Raw genomic sequence first — 20679 nt, 5'->3', positions numbered from 1 at the left:
GGATAGAATTGTTTAAATTGGATTTTTCTGGGTACAGGTCATGCAGACAAACAGTGAAGATGTGGGTAAGGGAGTGAATTTTATGGCTATATTAACCATTTCACCCTTTTTGTTTAAATTGCCTTATAAAACACCCTACAACTTCAGCATAAAGTCACTCTTTCTGTAAACCATTTTTTTTAACCCTGACAGAATTATTTAATAGGGCACATGTTTGTCCTCAAGTGCAGTTAGCAAACTGCAATATTGAGCACAATGGCATGTTTTTTTCTACAATGCAGCTTTTTTCCCAGAATTCTGCAATGGGCCAATGTTCTTGATGCAATTGTGCAGCGTCTACCAAAATCATATCCAGTTCAGCAAAATCACTGCAACTGCGTGCATTTTAAAGCAAATCAGAAATTCGTAATTTCACGGACATCTGCCTGGTGTCTTTTCCAGTTTTCACCTTGCAAGTGCTGCCTCTGTCCTATTTCTTGGGCGCAAGTGTGCTGCACTATTAATATTGGGTGTAAGGTCAATCCTGGAGCTACTGCCTGGTCAGGCAGTGGTGGTAACTCAAAGGTTATTGTGCATCAGTAGACACAGCATCGCAAGATCCAGAAAAAAAGTCTGGAAGGATGGAGGCACCCAGCAAAACTAGACGGAAGTGCAAGGAGCACATTTTGACTGTGGGGAAATTGCAGGCACTGCAACTGCACTTGTACATGAACCCTTATATGTAAAAAATAATTATATTTACTAGGTTGTTTGAATATACATATATGTATATTGTCCAAATAAAGAACCTTTTGTTCCACTGATTCCTGTGCCATGTGTGCTCTCTTTGGAGTTGATGCATTTTTTTGGGGGATCAGCACCTGGCCATTATTCATATGAGTGGTGAGTGCCGATATATGGAGGACCCTATGTATATGCCCATTTAAAAAAAAAATGGGCTATAGGCTATTGTGCCAGCTACCTAGTAAATATATTCAGCAAATAATGTCCCTGTTAGCAATGCTAAATCAATGTCACCATAAAGATAACTATCCAGGCTTAGTGACCTTTCTCTAGCGACAACGAATATTAACCTAATTTAATTAGCAGGCTGCATTTGATTTGGTGACAATAAATCCTCTGTCTTATGTTTTCAGAGAAGCATACAGTGTTCTTCTGTTTTTATTTTCTGCAGGGAAGCAATAAGTCGCCTTTGTGAAGCAGTGCCGGGTGCAAAAGGAGCCACAAAGAAAAGAAAGGTAACTGTCAAGATTTAAATGGTAACTAAAATAAAAATCTTTTTATGCTGTTTTCTTTTCAGAACAAGGATTTATCATTTATTAAGTATTGTTATTTTTATTCTTCCTTAAAATAAAATGTTTTGCCCTGCTGCAAACAACTCAGCAATGCTGTTTTTCAGCACAGAATTGCAAATTACTAACTCATGCTGGTATCAGCAGAGAGTAGGCGGCTCAAAGCATTTGTGCTTGCATTTGAAAAAATAAAAGCTTGTTTAAAGAACACACAGATAAACTATTAACTAGATAAACAACCACAATAAAAATAAATAGCAATAAACTAATACAGGTATGGGATCCATTATCCAGAATCCTGTGAAAGGTCTAAGGTCATTTCCAAGGAATGACAGAGCAGGAGATTTTAAAATGCTCACTCAGAAAAGGAAATTTATTGATGCGGTGCACCAAGCATAGAATAGCAGTACAACATTCATCAGCTTCTTACAAATTTGTGTGTCACCTACCCTGTGACATCATTTTTTATACCTTTGAATAAACATCATTAGCATAAGTAATTACGTATTATTACCTTTGTAATTTCATTGGTTAACACATTAATATACAGGATAAGACAATTATTTTATTGGATAAAGTAATTAAGCGTCACCTGTGAAACAGGACTATATCTTGGCCATTCTCACTTCCCTACCTACTGTACCTAAAGCCGTTGGACCACATCCTGACCATCAGGCATGATTTCCTGATGAGCAGAACATTTGCAGAACCATGTTCCAGACATGGAAGTCTGCCAGGCATATTATGTAGGTAAAAGGTTATCTGAGCCAATCTTCTGAGCAATGCAAGCTCAGGTCTAAGAAACGAAGCAAAAATCAGATCTAACACCTCTTATCCAGAAAGTTCCGAATTGGAAAGGCCATCTCCCATAGACTCAATTATAAGCAAATCATTATAATTTTTGAAAATAATTTCCTTTTTCTCTTTAATTATAAAACAGTACCCTGTACGATCCTAAGATAGAATTAATCCTTATTGGAGGCAAAACAATCCTATTGGGTTTATTCAATATTTAAATGATTTTTAGCAGACTTGAGAAATGGAGATCCAAATTACGGAAAGATTTCTTATTCAGAAAATCCCAGGTCCTGAGCATTCTGGATAAGAGGTTCCATAACCGTACAGAATAAAATAGTGCAATTGTGCTTAGATACAAAAAACCGTGCATACTAAAAAAATTAAAAAATAGTACTGTATTTTTTTTTACAAAAGAAATCTCTGTTGCTGAGGCAATAAATAAAAATACATTTGTGCCTTGTGCATACAATGTAAAAATACATATTAAATTTCCCACTGTGAAAACAAAAATTAACCACCACACAAAAAAACAATTCCACTGTACATGAATTTAAGTACCTGGTGCATATAATATACACAATGCTAAAGTGCAAAGTGCCATTATTAACAAAAACACAGCAACCAAAGGGTAGCATCAGAGATATAAATATTCATAGATTCATCAATATCCAGATATTTTAAAACTATTAAACATGCTAATAAAAAAGCTGTAGTAACATATCATGATTAAGAAACCCGTTGGTTAAAACTTCTCCTAAACCTCTCTGTTCTAGCCTTATGACTCCTAAAACGTTTTTCTGATTTCAATAAATCAAACAAGTAATTACAAGGATGAGTTCCATCTTTAATTATTCTAGATGCTTTAATGCTACATCTACTTATAAAAATATCTTGTAATGATAGAATTATCCCAGTGCAGTGTTCTGCCACAAGTATCACCCTATGTAGTTTATTAAGATAATGGGTATGCAGTGCCGGATTTGTAATCTGGGTGCCCCCCTACCCCCCCCCCGCGTAAGCGTGAATGTGCATGCGCAAACGTTTAAACTCCCATACAGAGAAGTGGGGAGAGGTCCCCATTGCTTCGTATGGAAACAAAATTTCTAAATTTTGCTGTGGCGGGGCGGCCACAGCTGCCCTAGGCCCAGGCCTATGTGGCCTCGCCACAAATCTGGGCCTTTGGGTATGGCAATTCCCAACCCATACGATAATATTATGTGTCAAAACACTCTCCACCTCGAAATACTTTAAACTACTTACCCTCTCTAATACAGCCCCACTGATAGTAAGGGTAGAGTAGGACCTCTGCTGTTTCCTAAGTTTACCACCAACTCCTTTATAACTGGCAAAAAACACATACCTCCTAATGTAATTTATAAGAATATTAGATGTCACCAAGGAGCTTCATAACCATATAAAATCATAAGGCCTCAATTACTTTTATAAAGGTCATAGATATTATTTTAATAATATCAGCACTGTTGCTTAGGTATATGGTGAGGGGGGGCGCTAGGTACCTCTTTTGTCACCTACCCCTAGTCCAGGCTCTTGTGACAGCTCTTGTTTGCGCTCTTGTTCTTTGGCGCACTGAACAAATGAGTGCAGCAGTGGCGCAGTTATTGGCTAGGTTTCCTAGGGCGCCTGGCACTGCTTTCACTTAAATATACTTTTGGAAGTAATACTTATTAGTAAGTTACTGCTATTTTTGCTGTTACAAGTATTGTACGTTTGTAGACTTTTCAGATAATTGTTGAATGATATTTACAGTAAAGACAAACTTTTTTTATTAATATAAGTAGCATCATTTTAAAAATATAAAAAAACAAAATGTTATTTTAATCCAAAATCTACAGCCATTTTGATTTATTCCAACAAAAGCCTGAAATGTACAAGTTTTGTTTTGGGGTATGGGGTAGTATCATTTTCCTTCTGGAGTTACATTCTCACAAAACATCAGTATATAAAAACCTACTTTTATTGCAGTTCCATAACAAAGAAGGGGGACGACAGAGGTCAATTCGCTCATATTTTCAGTTTCCAGAAAAATTAAACTTGATATTCTGTACATGTGATCTGTCAGCACTTTTGACAGGCTTCTTTGTTTTCTCTGATTAGACTGGAATTATCCTCCTAATGACAAAAATGAGGGAGGAAACATGACAGAAAACTACGCAGTCTTCTAATTGACAAATTGGCATATAAGCCATCATTCAAGCATGATGTCTGGTTCTCTAATCACACCAGCCACTGACTATTGTACATTTAGCAAATAAGAAATATGAAGTAAGCTAGAAGTGAAATATGCAAACCCAGAAGAATAACTGAAGGGGAGATTTGGTGGGAAATGTAACACTATGTTATAATATATAATAAATAAGCTTAGCAGGACACCTTTATCAAAAAGTCCTTTTATATTTATAGGCAACTTAAACCCTAATTATCAGTAGGTATGATCTGAAAATGACTGCATTGAAACAGAATGGGATTATATATATATATGAATATCACAAAAATAATAAATAGTTATTTTTGCTGTTACCGGTCCATGAAATGAATATGTATTTGCCCATTTTATTCATGTGTACAGAGGACTCTGTTTGCTGGGTTGAATATGGGGGGTAACAACTGACATGCCCTACTTCATATTTGGAGACAGATTTATTAATTTTCACGTTTAAGGAGAAAAACAGGATTGCCGGAAAAAACCCAGAGTCTTTTACTGTGTTTTTTTATTCTCAAGCACTAGCATATTTAAGAGAAAACAAAAAATCTCATGCAAACAAAAATGACATTGTTCCATTAATTCTTAATGAGGCTAAAAACCTTGACTATTTTAATAAACTGGGTAAAAAATAAATACAGGTATAGGACCCGTTATCCAGAATGCTCGGGACCAAGGTTATTCCGGATAAGGGGTCTTTCCATAATTTGGATCTCCATACCTTAAAGGAGAAGGAAAGGCAAAGTCACTTGGGGGTGCCAAAATGTTAGGCACCCCCAAGTGACTTGAATAGCCTACCTTTTACCCCGGGCTGGTGCCCCTCTTCAGAGAGAACAGCACCAGCCCGGGGTACCTGTAGCGAACGCTTCCTCCTTCCATCTTCACATGCGCGCGCGCATGCGCAGTAGAGTGGAAAGCGGAACTTTAACAGAGAAGTCGGCTTTTCACTCTACTGCGCATGCGCCTATTGTGTAGTCGCAGCGAAACGAAGCCGGAAGGAGGAAGCGCATCGCTCCAGGTACCCCGGGCTGTTGCTGTTTTCTCCTAACAGGGGCACCAGCCCGGGGTACAAGGTAAGCGATTCAAGTCACTTGGGGGTGCCTAACATTTTGGCACCCCCAAGTGACTTAGCCTTTCCTTCTCCTTTAAGTCTACTAAAAAAATCATTAACATAATGATTATTTATATCTTAGTTGGAATCAATTACAAGGAACTGTTTTATTATTACAGAGAAAAAGGAAATCAATTTTAAAAGTCTGAATTATTTAATTAAAATGGTGTCTATGGGAGGCGGGCTTTCCGTAATTTGGAGCTTTCTGGATAACGGGTTTCCGGATAAGGGATCCCATACCTGTACATTTAGTTGAAATCTGCAGAGACAGTTCCCATTGACTTCTAGAGAAACTAGCCAGATTTAACTTGCTGAGCTTGTTTTAATTGTCACAGTTTATTTCTTTAATAAATCAAGTATTTGAAATTTCAAACAAAATATTCCATTATATTGTTTTTTTCAAAAAAAGAAACAAAAAAAAACCCAGAGTTTCTGATACATCTGCCCCTGAATCACTGTTGTTTAACTGATAGCAGCAAGGCAGCAGCTCCCTAACACCTGTGGTAAATATCAGAATAGCACTCAATATTAAGAAATCCAAGTCTGGCTTGGGACTCCTACAGTTATATGGGTGTAGGAGAAACAATAGGTTATCTGAAAGCAATTCTAATGTGTAGCGCAGGCTCTTTCTAAAGCTCAGACTTAGGCACAATGCACTGCGATGGCACCTACATAACATTTTAAATAGTAGAGTGAATTATTTGCTATGTAAACAGTGTAATTTAGAAGTAAACCATAAAAATCATGACAGAATCCCTTTAACATAAGCAACACCCTCCATAGGTTGAATTAGTAGGAAGCCAAGGTAATCTCATAGGAAAAAAGGAAATGTCTTTTTTATTCATAAATGGCAATAGTACTGTGGTCCACACAATGATTCTCAGCAATCGGTTGCAGTCAGTATAATGAACACATTGCTAATGGCCCAGCACATGTGCACCTGGGCCCTCCAATTACTCTGGCAAGTTTCTAAACTTAAAATGATATACAGGATTTTTTTTGTGTAATTGCAAACATTAGTCCTCATCAAAATGCAATGGCAGCAAAAGGGATCACAGCCTAGTGTGCTACAGCTAATTATCTGTGGAATGAACTAGAGAAGACTTATTCTAGCAGCCTTTTTATATGACAAAAAGAAAAAATGCCTATTGACTTTAATGTATATGGAATAAGAAAGGTCCAGTTGCAGAAGTTACAACACAGAGGTAATTACTACTACAGGTCTAGGATCTCGTATGATGAAACCTGAAGCTCCGATTATGGGAAGGCCCAGGTCCCAAGCATTTTGAATAATAGGTCCCATACCTGTACATCTATCTCATACTCAAACTCATTATCAAACTACCAAACTGCACAGAAACCTCTTGCCTTAAAAGAATATCCCATTTCTGCGTAATTCTAAACAACTTTCTGTTATACACTAATTTAACATTTTCAGAGGTTTTAAAGTTATTTGTAAAAGTATCACTATTAAAAGTAGTATCTGTCTGACTGTTAGTTTTATAATGTGTAAAAGAAGTTTTTAGGTTGAGGGCATCTTTAATATCTGTCGTGGCTAATTGCTTTCTGTGGGATTGCACCTTCCTTCAGCTTTGGCTAGGCTTAGGATAACTAAAGAGGTATGTTGGTTCCACAATAGAGAGAAGCAGATACAGACTGGCTATCTGCACTTTGTAGTTCCCAATAGAAACAGATTATCTCAGTCTGATCCACTACCCTGAGTTGCATATTTCCCATTATACTCACTCAATATAGTGGATAGGGTGTGTGCTCATTCCAGCTATAGGTCTAGGGATGAAGCATCACACGTCAGATTTTGTGAGTGCATCCTGTATGAGTTCATAAAACTTATTTTTAAATACAGTTTAGAAAACTCATAGAAATGTTGTTTTTTTTCCAGCCTCCAGTTAAATTCTTGTCTTCCATTTTGGGGAAGAGCAACCTACAGTTTTCTGGCATGAATGTTCAGTTGTCCATATCAACAAACAGCCTCATTCTGACAAACAGTGATACCCAACAGGTAAGCACAATAAGTAAAGCTACAGCACTCATTCTGCAAGCGCAGTTGCTGTCCCCGCAATTTCCCTGCAGTCAGTTGCAAGTAAAACCACTTTCATTAACTCACATCAGAATGCAGTCCTTGCTCCGCTCTATAGTTGCACTTGGTGCCACTCAGTCCTTCCTGCCTTTTGTTCCAAATAAAAACCACTTTTATTAACTCATGTTAAGTTTGCTTCTTGCCCCTCTCCCTATAGTTGCACTTGACACCACTCTGCCCTTCCAGCCTTCAGTTCCAAATTGGGCACTGCTGTCCCACCTGACCAGGGAGTAGCTCCAGGGCACTTTCAGCGTCCTGCATCATTTACTGCAGTTGAGCTGCTCCAAAAGTAATGGGGACACGCGTTACTCGCATGCCAAACACTGAAAATTATACCAGCGAACACTGGAAATAACACCAGACAGACTTTGAAAATATGGCAATTTTTAAATTTCTTCCATTTGAGAAATCTCAGAAAGAAGTCTACTTTGATTTTTAGCAGCAATTTTTTTGCAAAAAACAAACTCATTTGTCATTTCATAATATTGTAGTAATCTGAAACTGCTACATTTTTACCAGCTGTGATGTTACCGCTCAAAGACATAACTAAGATTACTGCTTTTTGAGCAAGGTGTGAAATAAAATGCATTTTAAAAATGATTATTTTTGCCTATATTAGATTTGGCTGCGTAAAACTATTACACAGGAACATAAAGAGATGTACATGTATATCATATTTAAAAAAAAAACTGGATTTTCCCTGGATTTAGGGAAAAACTGGGGGTATGGTCAGGATTTAATGGGGTGTGGTTGGGGCATAATAGCGTGGTTTGGGCCTTCTGGGATGTGCGGCCAAAAACCACCCTGAAATTTTTTCTATGGGGCATGTTTGCATCTTTCACCCTGCGAAAAAATATGTTGTTATGGACATTTATTTGTTGCTAAATAATTATATATTTATACAGGTAGTTGCAAATCATCATATGCAGTCAATTTCATTTGCGTCTGGTGGAGATCCAGTAAGTAAATTGTTATAAATCGTTTTTAGTTTGTAATTTTGTATGTTGTAAATGGTCTTACTGTTGAGCATCGCAGTTTAACTGCTTGAATCCAAAACCATATTTAGATATTTGTGCCATGCTAAGGACAAAGAATGTGGTATTCACTGTCCAGGGGGTGCCAATTTGTTAGATACCCACCAGTTAATACTACCACTAACCGTGAACCCTCCTCTCACACTGGTCTGGGATAATTTTCTTGTAAGCATTTAATTCACTTCCCAGCAGTCCCATGCAGCAGTCCGGACTATGAGCATGCACATTATAGCTACATATACAAATTTACTATATTGAGTATACACCAAATTCCAGTAAAGCATTTCTGGACAGCCACAAAAGGGAGCACTGTGGAATGAATAGATAAGGCAGGGCAGAGTCACAGGACCAATACCCTGGGCTGATGATTTTGTGGTGAAGAGAATACTGGTGCTCCAAATTTAGCAATATTTATTCAATGTGTGGCACCTGACAGCAAATTTTACTTTCCCTGTTGTATAACACACATAATGCAATGTAGTAACATTGGCAATATGACTATAAAAACAAATTGCTTATAGTTACTATGGATTAGTGAAGTGGACTGAGCATGTACATAATTTAAAAGTGTAATATTACATTTTTATTAATTATTTATTTAATTGATTGTATTCTTATAGTAATGAGGGCCAAATGGTTTTTATTTCTTTTACTTCCATATCTCTAATAACTTCTTTTTATTCTCTTCAATATTTTCGGAAACTGCGCCCAGAATATCACAATATAAACAGCTATTTAATTTAATGTCCAACTAACAGAGCATCAATCTACTTAATGCACACATATGTCATTCAGTGCGCAACTCTGACGTGACACTAATTTACAAAAATCCTTTTTGTGTACAATTCTTACTGTTATGCGTAAACTCACTTTCATACTCTACATTCTTTTTTGATATTTTATCCAAGCACCTCTTGTGTTTATTATCTTAGCTCACACAATAAAAAAATCTCAATTCTTTCATATAACACTGGGTACCATATCTATATATTTTCTTTAAATTTTGCAAAGGTCAAATATATCATTCATTCTTATTGTTTACACAGAAACACATGCAATTCATCAAACCATTATTAAAACAGTCATTTACTTTGGTTAATAGTGTAAATATGTATATGTATATTTTATAAATTTCTGTTAAGTATTTTGCTTTATTTTTTTCTTAGGATACAACAGACTATGTTGCATATGTAGCCAAGGACCCAGTTAACCAAAGAGGTATGTTAGAATGAATAGTATGGGGCCCCATGATTTCTGATGGCAGCCCTTGCATCACTAGCTCTTTCATGTCTGAGTGGTGAAGTTTAAATGTATGGGATAATCAATAAATCTTACTGGCAATATAGCACATTTTAACACTGTTGTGGAATTTCTGGACCCTTTAAAATTAATTATATTTATTTATCAAGCCTTTACATTTAGTTTCAGTGATATATATCATCTTTGGTAACACTGTCCTAGCAAAACTGAACACATATTGCCATCTAATGGTGGGAGATGGATGAACTCACTTTATTATAGAAGTACAGGATATATTAATTGCTTTGCTGAAAGCTCTAAATACAGAAAGGCCATTTCCCATTTAAACAAAATGTTTTTCTTAAATATTTTTGTTTTGCAAAACACAAGATCATGCTTGCTGTCAGACATTTCCTAATCAGTTTAAAGCAGAAAATATATAATGGACTGTTTGAATAAATAAAAACTCTCCAGTCTATCAAATAAATAGTATTCTAATTCAAGTTGACTCCTTGTCTGTGAAAAATTCAGGTCTTAAGGGCCTTTACACATCACCAACCTGCTTCTTCCTACCAGTCTCATATTAAAAAAAGTGCTGCCAAATGCAGATGACTGCCAGACAGACATGACCAAATATGGGGGAGCAGGGGAGACCCTTGGACTTTTAGACACAGTCCAGAATGCGGCTGAGGGGGACTATTGGTTAAAAAGAGATGGTAGTGGGGGTTGTTGACCTTAAGGTAAATTATATATAAGAGGAGAAAATTATTGTGTATATGCTAGTAATCATAACCCTTTTCACCACTTTTTACCTGCGTAACAAATTTTTTTTGACGTGCGTCATTTTCGGTGTTTCACAATTTTTTTTGGCATTTCGCAAATGTTTGAAAATAATTTTTCAGTAAAACACAATGGGGCAGATTCACTCATCATTAAAAACGAATACAACAATTTAATTTTCGGCAGCATGGAATTTTTTTCTGAGAATGCACGCAGGAATGTTCTGTTATGTTTTTTTCTTTGCACAAGTTTTGTTGCAGTTATTTATTTTACATACCCTTTTTTTGTTATTTCTGCCCTGCTTTAGCATGTCACATAATGGAATGCACAAACAACTTGGCTCAAGATGTGATAAATGCTATTGGACAAGCTTTTGAACTACGTTTTAAGCAGTTTTTGAAAAGTCCATCTTTGATAGACACCAACGACAGGTAAGATGAGTTTAAAAGAAATCAAGTTAAAGGAACAGTAACACTAAAAAATGAAAGAGCTTTAAAGTAATAAAAATATAATGCACTGTTGCCCTGCACTGGTAAAACTGGTTTGCTACAGTAACACTACTATAATTTATATAATAAGCTGCTGTGTAGCCACGGGGGCAGCCATTCAAGCTGGAAAAAAGGAGAAAAGGCACAGGTTACATAGCAGATAACAGATAAGTTCTGTAGAATACAATAGTGTTTTATCTGTTATCTGCTATGTGCCTGTGCCTTTTCTCCTTTGAATGGCTGCCTCCATGGACACATAGCAGCTTATTTATATAAATTATAGTAGACTTTCTGAAGTAAACACACAACTTTTACCAGTGCAGGGCAGCAGCACATTATATTTTAGTTACTTTTATACACTTTCATTTTTTGGTGTTACTGTTCCTTAAATAGTCTGAAGGGACACCAAGGTGTGATTCCCACATAAACAATTGCATGGGCATTATTTGTGCTATCTGTATATCTAATATGAGTTGATGTGAGATGCTCGAGACTAGCTTCTGTGATTATAATTGCAACTTAATTCAGCATAAGAATAAATGTTTTCTTAAGTCCTAACATGCAATGATAAGGTGACAGATACTGTATATCAGCTGTGCCAAACACTTGGCCATTCAGTTGTTTTGAGTCACAATTCCAGGGACCCATTGATAACAATTAGATAACTAAGGATACTAATAACTGTAAGGCTTCTCAGTCTGTGGATGAATGCAGGCCTAGAATCCACCTCTACACTTCAATCAGTGCTCTTCTGTGTTTGCACCCAGAGCTGCTATGATGGCCTGGGTTTAGGTACATGGAGCGGATTTAGGCCACCAAAAACTGCAGACACAGAAGAGCACTGATTCAAGCAGAGGGGTGGATTCTGACACGTGTCACATAAACCTAATTTACAGCAGCATGAGGTTTGTGAGTTCTCATTTTGTTTAGCCAGCAGGAGCAGCACCTACCTGGGGGAACTTATAAATAACTTTAAAGTTAAAGCATTGGCTACTAAAACTTTGCAGTGCTCATTTTGATAATCTCCCCATATTAGTTGGCAGGTACACAGCCTTTCAGTTTGCATAATCTATAAAGCAGATAATACATCCAATATGTAATATATTTTGTCATGGAATATGGCTTTACCATGCGATGGTAAATCATCTGGTGTTCTGCAATTTTGTTGTCTCCTTTTTTTTCTTTTAAAAGAATAAAAGACAAATTATTCCACAAACCTTCTAAAAGCTATAAATGCAATTAATCATACATGGAATATCAGCGTATTTACAAATGTAAAACATCCACAAGTCAACAGAAAGGAAATATTTTTCTTCCATCGAAGTTATTGCAAATAAAATGCAGACTTTTCCAGGGGGTAATTCTTTAACAGAGTCAGTGTATTTGCCAATTAAAATAAACCACGTTTGTTTTATTGCTCAAAGAAAGACTTTATCTTGAAAGGATTCTAACAGACAAATGCAGAAATCCTAAGAGGACATGGATTGTTATAATTAAGAAAGATAAGAATTTTTACATGAAAACTTCCAGATGTGCAAGTTTCCACACACAAACAGCTTATGCACATACAATGACACTGACATTAACCAAGGAAGACACTGACAGATAAACCATGCAATCAAATGCTAAAATGGTAATTTCATCAATCTTGTACCTAATGCACAGTTGTACTGAAGCATCCGGGCCAAATATTTTACATAAATTAAATATCTATTTGTCACATATTTGCTTGAGGTAGCAGAATGCAGTTTCTGCGATTAACATGGTCAGGTAAACCAGGTAAACCTGAGATGTTTATATAAGTTTGGTAAAGTACACACAACATGGGGTAGATTTATCAAAATGTTAGAATGAGGGTGGTTTCAACACATAGGGGCAGATTTATCAAACAGTGAGATTAGCGCTCACTAAACAAATAAAATCACCCACTTTCTACTTATTCCCATGGGATTTTTTAATATATTTATCAAATTGTGAACTCCAGGGCCAGAACTAGGGGTGCAACAATGGTGGGGGGGCACCAGGCAGGTACCTCTCCTGCCTACCCCTAGTAAGTGCTCTCTCCCCAAGAGAGCAAACCTGCCCTCTTCCCCCGCACAACATCCCTGCACATGTGTGCGCTACTTCACGCGAGCACATGCATGTGGCATAGGGTGCAAGGGCAAGGTAGCTGACCAGGTTGCCTAGGTTGCCAGTCAGCTTGGCCTGCCCCATGCTAACTTTCACCTAAAATTACACTTCTAAAAATCCCATAGGAATTAACAGAAAGTGGGTGTACATGCAGAACTACAGAAATGATACAACTTACTGGTAGTAACATTTTTAACAACAACAACAACAACAACCAAAACTTGCTAATTTCTTTCTTTCTATTATATAGTGCAGAACTAGACATTAATATTTTAGCCCAGAAAAATGAAGACAAGGACTCCCACGAGTACTACAATGAGATACCTGGAAAAGGGCCTTCAGCTGATGAAGTGTTGGCCAATAGGATGAAAACAGAGCCCATGGAGTCAATATCTACTTATGATAAACATCATGCAATTGTAAGCAAATATTATCTACACTAACAAAGCAATTGTAAGCAAATATTATCTACACTAACGAAAATGTTACTTTTACTTAAACACAATTTACATATTTAAACACCACAAATATATTTAAGAGCAGGGCCCCGTAATTGTTAGACTGCATATAAGTGCTTATATGCAGGCTGGCGATCTGCCTCGTGGGCCCTTACGACACACATATTGATTTGCAGCATTTTGTCTTTGCTACCTGGTTAAAGAGTGGTTTTGAAATGCCACATCCCATCACCCATCGATTGAAGTTAAAGAACAAGAAAGGGTTAATCATTGGAGGCTGCCAATTTGTTAGGCATCTGCTAAGGATAATAATCCCTTACATCAGACACCTTGCCAGTGTTCCTGTACGATGAAAAACATGCCAGTAGTATTCCAGTGAGTGCCGCCATCTTCTTTCTTGTCTCTTGTCTTCTTGTTTTGCTGCAGCCAGACCAACCATAAGGAATCTATGAGAAATGCAAGAAGATGTCATATAATCAATCCCTTAAGTGATTAAACTGTTCCTTCTCCTTAAAGCATGTTTTTTAGATGAGAAAGGAGTAAAAACAATTTATCTCATTGACAACAGTGTATGCCATTTAGGTTGGATGTCTCCACATAAAATCCACATCCTGAAAGTAAGGCTTTAAACGGGTGCACATAGAGGTACTTTTCCACATGTTTGTTAACAAGCAGTGTCAGTGACCATCAGTGGTCAACAAACCAAAATAACATAAAGGAAGATTCCATGTACTTGGCACTACAGAAGACAAAAAGCTGCCTTTGGCAATTCTGGAAGGGTCATATTTATGTTGTTTTGCCACCGTTTATTGAGAGATCCATTTTATCCAACTACAAAGCCCCTTCCTTTGCCGCATTCTGTTTGGCAGGGACCAAGAAGCTATGAGCCTGGTTAATTGTCAGCTCTATTGAAAATGATGTCTTATCATTAAGATGGCTTCTCTTTAGGATTACGACTCCTGCCTAAGGGCACAGAGTCTTGATCTGCGGGTAAACACTTCAAAAACCTTATTGATGTGCCTACACTTGGAGCCATTCTGTCGGCCTGGGTGCAGGCAAATGAAGCTCATTTCAGCACGTAACTACATACTCAAGCAGTTACGTGCCAAAATCTGCTCCACGTGCCTGCACCCAGGCCAACGCAATGGCTCCTGGTGAAGGAACAACAACAAGATTTTTGTAGCACAGAGGCAGAATACACTTCAATGAGTTGAAATAAGGATGGCTACTTCTCTTCTAATGTCTACAATTTATCTAAAATTAGTTATATTTTTAACTTCTTCTTTGTAGATGGATTACCCAGAATGTTCCAACATTTATGAAAACTGTTTAGAGGATCACAAAACAATGGGTAAGATCTGTTTTTGTTGAGTTTCTATGTATATGTGGCTAAATATGTAAAAAGTATTTTCCTTTTTTAAAACTGGGGCAAGCTCCAGTTACAATGCTTAAAGTGTTAAGGTAAAGTTGTACTGACACATTCTTTATGCAAAATTATAGCACTATGTCAGTATTACTAAGAATGGATGACCACAAGATTCTCTTTCTAAAACAGGGACCCCCAAGGTGCACCTAAAGCTGGCCATACACGCACCGATGATATCGTACAAAACCTCGTTTTGTACGATATTCGATGCGTGTATGGCGACTTGGCGAGGCAACCGATACCGCAAAAGGCTGCGGATATCGGTTAACTCACCGATCAGGCAGGTTACAAGATTTTGATTGGGCACCATTAAAGGCACCTGAGCAAAATCTACCTTCATGGCTGAATCAGCAGAAGGATGTAGAAATCCTATTGTTTCTACCTCCATATCTGACGATTCAGCCCTGAATGTCTGTGGAGGGTGGGAACGATCGCCACGTATGTGGCCACCTTTAGTGTTACTAACAGTCACAGTTCTGATAGGGACAGAGATGTTTTATTAGGATTAATGCATTGTGATCTTTCCAAAAGTTCTCCAGCCTAAGAAGGATCACACTGACCCTAGCCCATTGCAATTGATAAGAATGGTTTACTCCCTTGAAATATAGCTATGTCACGGTGAAAGACTGTAGGAACTGCTAAGCTGGAGGTACTTAGGGAACCTTTGGAGGAAAAGAACCTTGTGACCATACATTCCTTGAGATACTGTCACATTCCTACTGATTTTGAGACCAACATATCAGTAACATTTTTATACTATTTTAATGCAAATGATTGTGACAACATGCAACAGTTTGAGTTTAGCAGGTGTAAGAAAAATGCAGTATATTAAGTTATCATGACAGCACCAGTGTAGCACACTCTCAAAAGAAAATGCCAGCAACAGAATAAGCGTGTACTATGCAGTACTGTAAAATACCCAATACACATAGCACACAGGACAACAGCCATACAATATAGCGTGGCAGACAATAAATTGGTTACTTCTTACCCTTTTCCTCCTGTATTTGTGTACATTGTTCTAGGCATGTTTCACTACCATATAATGCTTCTAGGACACTGTTCTGTGCCTAGTATCATGATAATAACTATATATTGTACGTTCAAATTATCCAAACTGTAATACAGTGCTTGCACAGTAAATGGAATTATAGGTTATAATAACTCGTCCTCAACTTTCCCTCCTATCCTAAAGTTTTTACAATACAAGATCCTCTACCCATTGCATTATATTGTCGGTGTAAATGAGTCAAGTTAAATGTAAAGATGAGCATAGCTGTGTGTCAAATTTTTAAAAAATAATGAAACACCAGCATGGAGGTCTAATTATATAGGTAGTGAAAATACTTCATCACTAATGATTACAAATATCAGTGTAATTTATGGGGTAAAGGCTCAGGGCAGGTGGGAGAGAGCAGGAGACAGAAGACTAACATAATGTTGGAGTCTCTTGCCTTGTTAACTGCTAAATTTAAAAGGATTAAAAGGATGTCTAATAAACACCTATCATTCTCTACAGATCACTCAGCTTCCAAAGTACTGAAACCACAAGTTGGCGGAATGTTTGATGACCCATGTTATATAAACACAGTGCCAAAACAAGACAACCCTAGCAAAAGTCAGATATCTGGAAAAAACAAAGAAAGTATGTTACAGATTTTCTACAAAGGCATTTAGTAATTTAATAAGGTTTTGGAAGCAGAAAAAAACTCTTTGCAAATGCTGAAGCCGGTTTAGAAATTTTTTTATCAGGTTCCTTTGTATCTTGGGATTGTGGGAATGAACAAATCTTTAGCGGTTTTAATATTTAAAGGGAAAGTTCTTTTTTAAATCAACTTTTAGTATGTTATCAAGCTACCTATTCTAAGATTATTTTCAACTGTTTTTTTTTCTATCATTATTTATGTTGCAGCCTTCTCCTTTAATTTTTATTAATCTGTGACTTGCTTGCCAGTAAAAAAATAAATAAAAAAGATTGGCTGTGAGACTTTAATTTTATTGCAATTTGTATGTGCTATAGCTTGTATTTCTATTCAAGCCATATAGGATAATTAATCTTTTGCAAACAGATACCAGTCTCTGCCCCTAAATTGAGAGCTGCAGGGAAAAAAAAATATAAACACGGGTATATATATATATATATATATAAATTTAAGACTGACTTCAAATTGTCTAAGAATACCATGGTTTACACTACTAGGTAATTTAAAGATGAACTACCAATTGCAATTGTGGCAATCCCCAAATAGTCACCTCTTCTACTGTAATGACATGGATTATGAGCCAATATTTAACTGTATCTTTCTGTTGTTCTGGTTATACATTTTTGGGGTAAAATATGTTTAGAAATAAATGTTGGGCTACTACATTGATATTTGCTATTTTAATTTGAGTAAATAAGGTTTCATTGTTCTAATAACCCATTAAAAATGTTTTCTGCACTTTTATTCTACCACAGAAATTCAAGAGCCCAAATTGCCTCTGTACAGCTCATTGCAGCATGAGGAGTGGTATCATGGTAAAATGAACAGAAAGGTTGCGGAAAGTCTCCTAGTTAATGATGGAGATTTCTTAATTCGGGAGAGCACAACATCTGCTTGTCAGTACGTATTAAGTGGACTTCAAGGTGGGCATCCAAAGCATCTGTTGCTTGTGGACCCAGACGGCAAGGTAATATGCAAACTGCTCAGGTCAATATATGTTTGTGACACTCACTCATTCTAGGTATTTACTGAAGCATGTCGCTATCACTTTAATATTACTACCTAGCATTTTAAGACATTTTCATTGCTGTACAAAAGTTATTCCACTTTATCTACTTCAGTCGAAACGCTAAAGGAAAGATTTTCTATATTAGAGGTAGCCTAAAAACCCTAATAAAATAAACTTATATGGGTGGGGCACTAGAAGCTAAAGAAAGGAATGGAATACGGATTTGGAAAAATGTAATTTGCATACAATTAATTTCTAGAAAGTATAACTTACTTGCATTCAGTTTGTGTTTACAAAGCAATCCATAATATTTGTACTTCCTTCTGCCACTGTTACTTATCTGCATTACTCTTTGACATCCCTTCAACCATCGCTGCTGAAGCTGTGACATTATTCTTATGGGTTGGGGCAAAGAATATGCAATAAGCTAAAGGGAAAATAAATCATTAAATATAGATGCTTGAGACAATTCCCACTTCAATAGAAACTTGCCAGTTTTTACTTGACAAGGTTTTTCTGGTGACTTTTCACAGTTTTTCTCTTTCATAAATCCTGACTATTTACAGTTTCAGAAAATACTCGTGTGTATATTCAAAATTTTTCACGTGTTTCCTTGAATCGAGAAAAACACCAACTCCATTTTTAATATGTCCCATAGTGTCTAGAGCAAGTATTTGCTATAGCATTACATGCCTCTTAAAGTAGAAGGAATTTGAAAGCATTTAAAAGTAGCTTTTATTTTTAAATACATATTTTCCCAAAATCATGCTAGCATAAGCCAGCCATTCCACTTCTATTTGGTTTTCTGCAGCTGCAGTTGTAAGAACTTTAGACTCTAGGATGCCAGTCAATAACCACCTGACTGAAACCAGGAGAAGATGTTGCTTTTGAACTACCCTGTGCAACTCTAGTTTTAAGCCACACACAGGAAAACTTTTGAATGGAATAGATGTAGGACAGTCCCTCTTTTGACAGCTCAACCCACAGTCCCAGATTCTTACTGAAAAGTCCCTCATTTCTCTTTGATCTCCAGTACTGAAGTTTAAAAGATACAAGTTTAATCAAAAAGTAGCTTTTGGCAGAGAGCCCAGAAAGTTAACAAGCTTCACCTGCACTGAGATACAATTGTAACTAATAAGCTAAACAGGTCTCTTGGGGGAACTGAGACTCGCAGCTTAAAGGGCAATTTCAGCTTTTTTGACAAAACTGTAAAATTTGTTAAAACAAATAAAAAAGACCCAAAAACCCCTCAGAAATGTGTTCAAACTTTAAATAACCTGCCAAATTTAGTCAAATGGTAGTGGTATTTAGGGTGTCTGGTTGCAAAAATGGGTGTGGTCAAAAACTTTACACATTTCTTTTTGTCACTCTTTCCATTTTCAAAATGTTGGGAGGTATACATTCTTTATTACTCAATAAGTACATATTATGGGGCATATTTATTAACATTGGAGACAAACATCACTGGTGATGTTGTACATACAGTAGATCTTTACTTTTGATTTCTAACTTGTAGGTTACTGTTCAAATCTAATTGCTGATTGGTTGCTATGGGTAACATGGGTGATGTTTGTCTTCAGTGTTAATAAATACTTGCTGGGGGGTGGCTGCCTGCAACATTCACTATTACATTTATTTTGTATCTGAAACATGTCAATATTGGTGCGTGGCATAAGTTACAGTGCGCCCTGTTTAGCATTTATGTAGACTTTCTTGTGACCTGGCTTAAAAACACATGATGAAAGGACGCACAAAAGCAAATTATAAGAAATAAGTGATATTTATTGTGTTATAGTGGAGCTGTCAGATTTGTAGGTATGTTTACATATGTGACTGGCCCAAAACCACTAGGAATTGGCACAAGAGGTGGTCCCAGAAAAAGGTCTGATCCATCTTTACATACTTCAATATTGCTTAATTATCTTTCAAGATTTCTTATTTAGAGAGGGTCTAGAAATGGAGACTTTGCAGGGTTAGGATGTATGTGCAAAAATACTTGGACAGCACACTACCCATGGGTTAGGGAGGTACACTGTATTTCAGCCCAGAATAACACAAGATATAAGTATACCCCTGTGGAGCACACCCACATTTTAGATCCAAGAAACAATTTATAAGGTTTATTGTTTCATTACTGAAACATTGGTTCACTGTACATTCAAAAAGATAAATATTTTTAAAATAATTATTTAATCTAAAACATGTGTGCTCCATGGGGGTTTATTTATAGCTTGTCACCCAGGCTTTTGGGTGGAGTTGCATTTTAAGAATGCTGGGTGGATGCCAGTAACTTAAGGTGTTGTCTTAGTTAAGTCGAGCAGTGTGCCACATACCACACAAATATATAAATGCAAATATGGAAACAGAGAATGTTCATTGCACACATTAAGCTATACATGTTCAAGTATGGCCCATTTTAAACATAATGATGCATTGTAGCAACAAAAACCTCTCAAACCATGTCGCTCTCGTAGATTTTTTGGGATAAAATATTACTCATAAGTGGGAGCTTTACATGCCACACATTTCATACCTGTACTTTCAACAAACGTTTTCTAACTTAGCATCTCTATTTTAAAAGTAATAATGAGTTAAGGTCCCCATACACGTTGAGATTCGCTCGCTTTGCGAGATTGGCAAGCGAGCGGATCTTCACCCGATATCCCCACCTACAGGTGGGCGATATCGGGGAGCGTGTAGGTAAAAAAAAAATGCCAAACGATCAAAATGCCAAACGATCAAATTATATTGGCGGCAATGGGGCAGTTGGTTCGGGGACCGCATCAACGAGCCAATGCGGTCCCCGATCCAACTGAATTTTCTAACCTGGCCAATTTTTAGGCCAGATATCGGTCGGGCAGGCCCCTCATTTCTGCCCCTACACAGGCCAAT

The 20679-nt window shown here is 36.9% G+C and overlaps 1 protein-coding gene across 1 annotated transcript in view; it reads left to right on the top strand.

Moving 5' to 3' along the window:
* shc4 (SHC (Src homology 2 domain containing) family member 4) overlaps window positions 1-20679 on the top strand; it is a 54170-nt gene that overhangs the window by 31158 nt on the left and 2333 nt on the right. The window contains exons 3-11 of the mRNA XM_018092663.2: window positions 1175-1238; window positions 7323-7442; window positions 8426-8479; window positions 9721-9772; window positions 10881-11004; window positions 13442-13610; window positions 14940-15000; window positions 16595-16720; window positions 17534-17745. Of these exons, the coding sequence (XP_017948152.2) occupies window positions 1175-1238; window positions 7323-7442; window positions 8426-8479; window positions 9721-9772; window positions 10881-11004; window positions 13442-13610; window positions 14940-15000; window positions 16595-16720; window positions 17534-17745 (982 nt within the window). The remainder of the gene's footprint in view (window positions 1-1174; window positions 1239-7322; window positions 7443-8425; window positions 8480-9720; window positions 9773-10880; window positions 11005-13441; window positions 13611-14939; window positions 15001-16594; window positions 16721-17533; window positions 17746-20679) is intronic.

The sequence above is a fragment of the Xenopus tropicalis genome, chromosome 3, assembly GCF_000004195.4.
Source record: "Xenopus tropicalis strain Nigerian chromosome 3, UCB_Xtro_10.0, whole genome shotgun sequence".
Classification (NCBI taxonomy): Eukaryota; Metazoa; Chordata; class Amphibia; order Anura; family Pipidae; genus Xenopus; species Xenopus tropicalis.
This window is presented reverse-complemented; position numbering and strand designations above follow the sequence as displayed.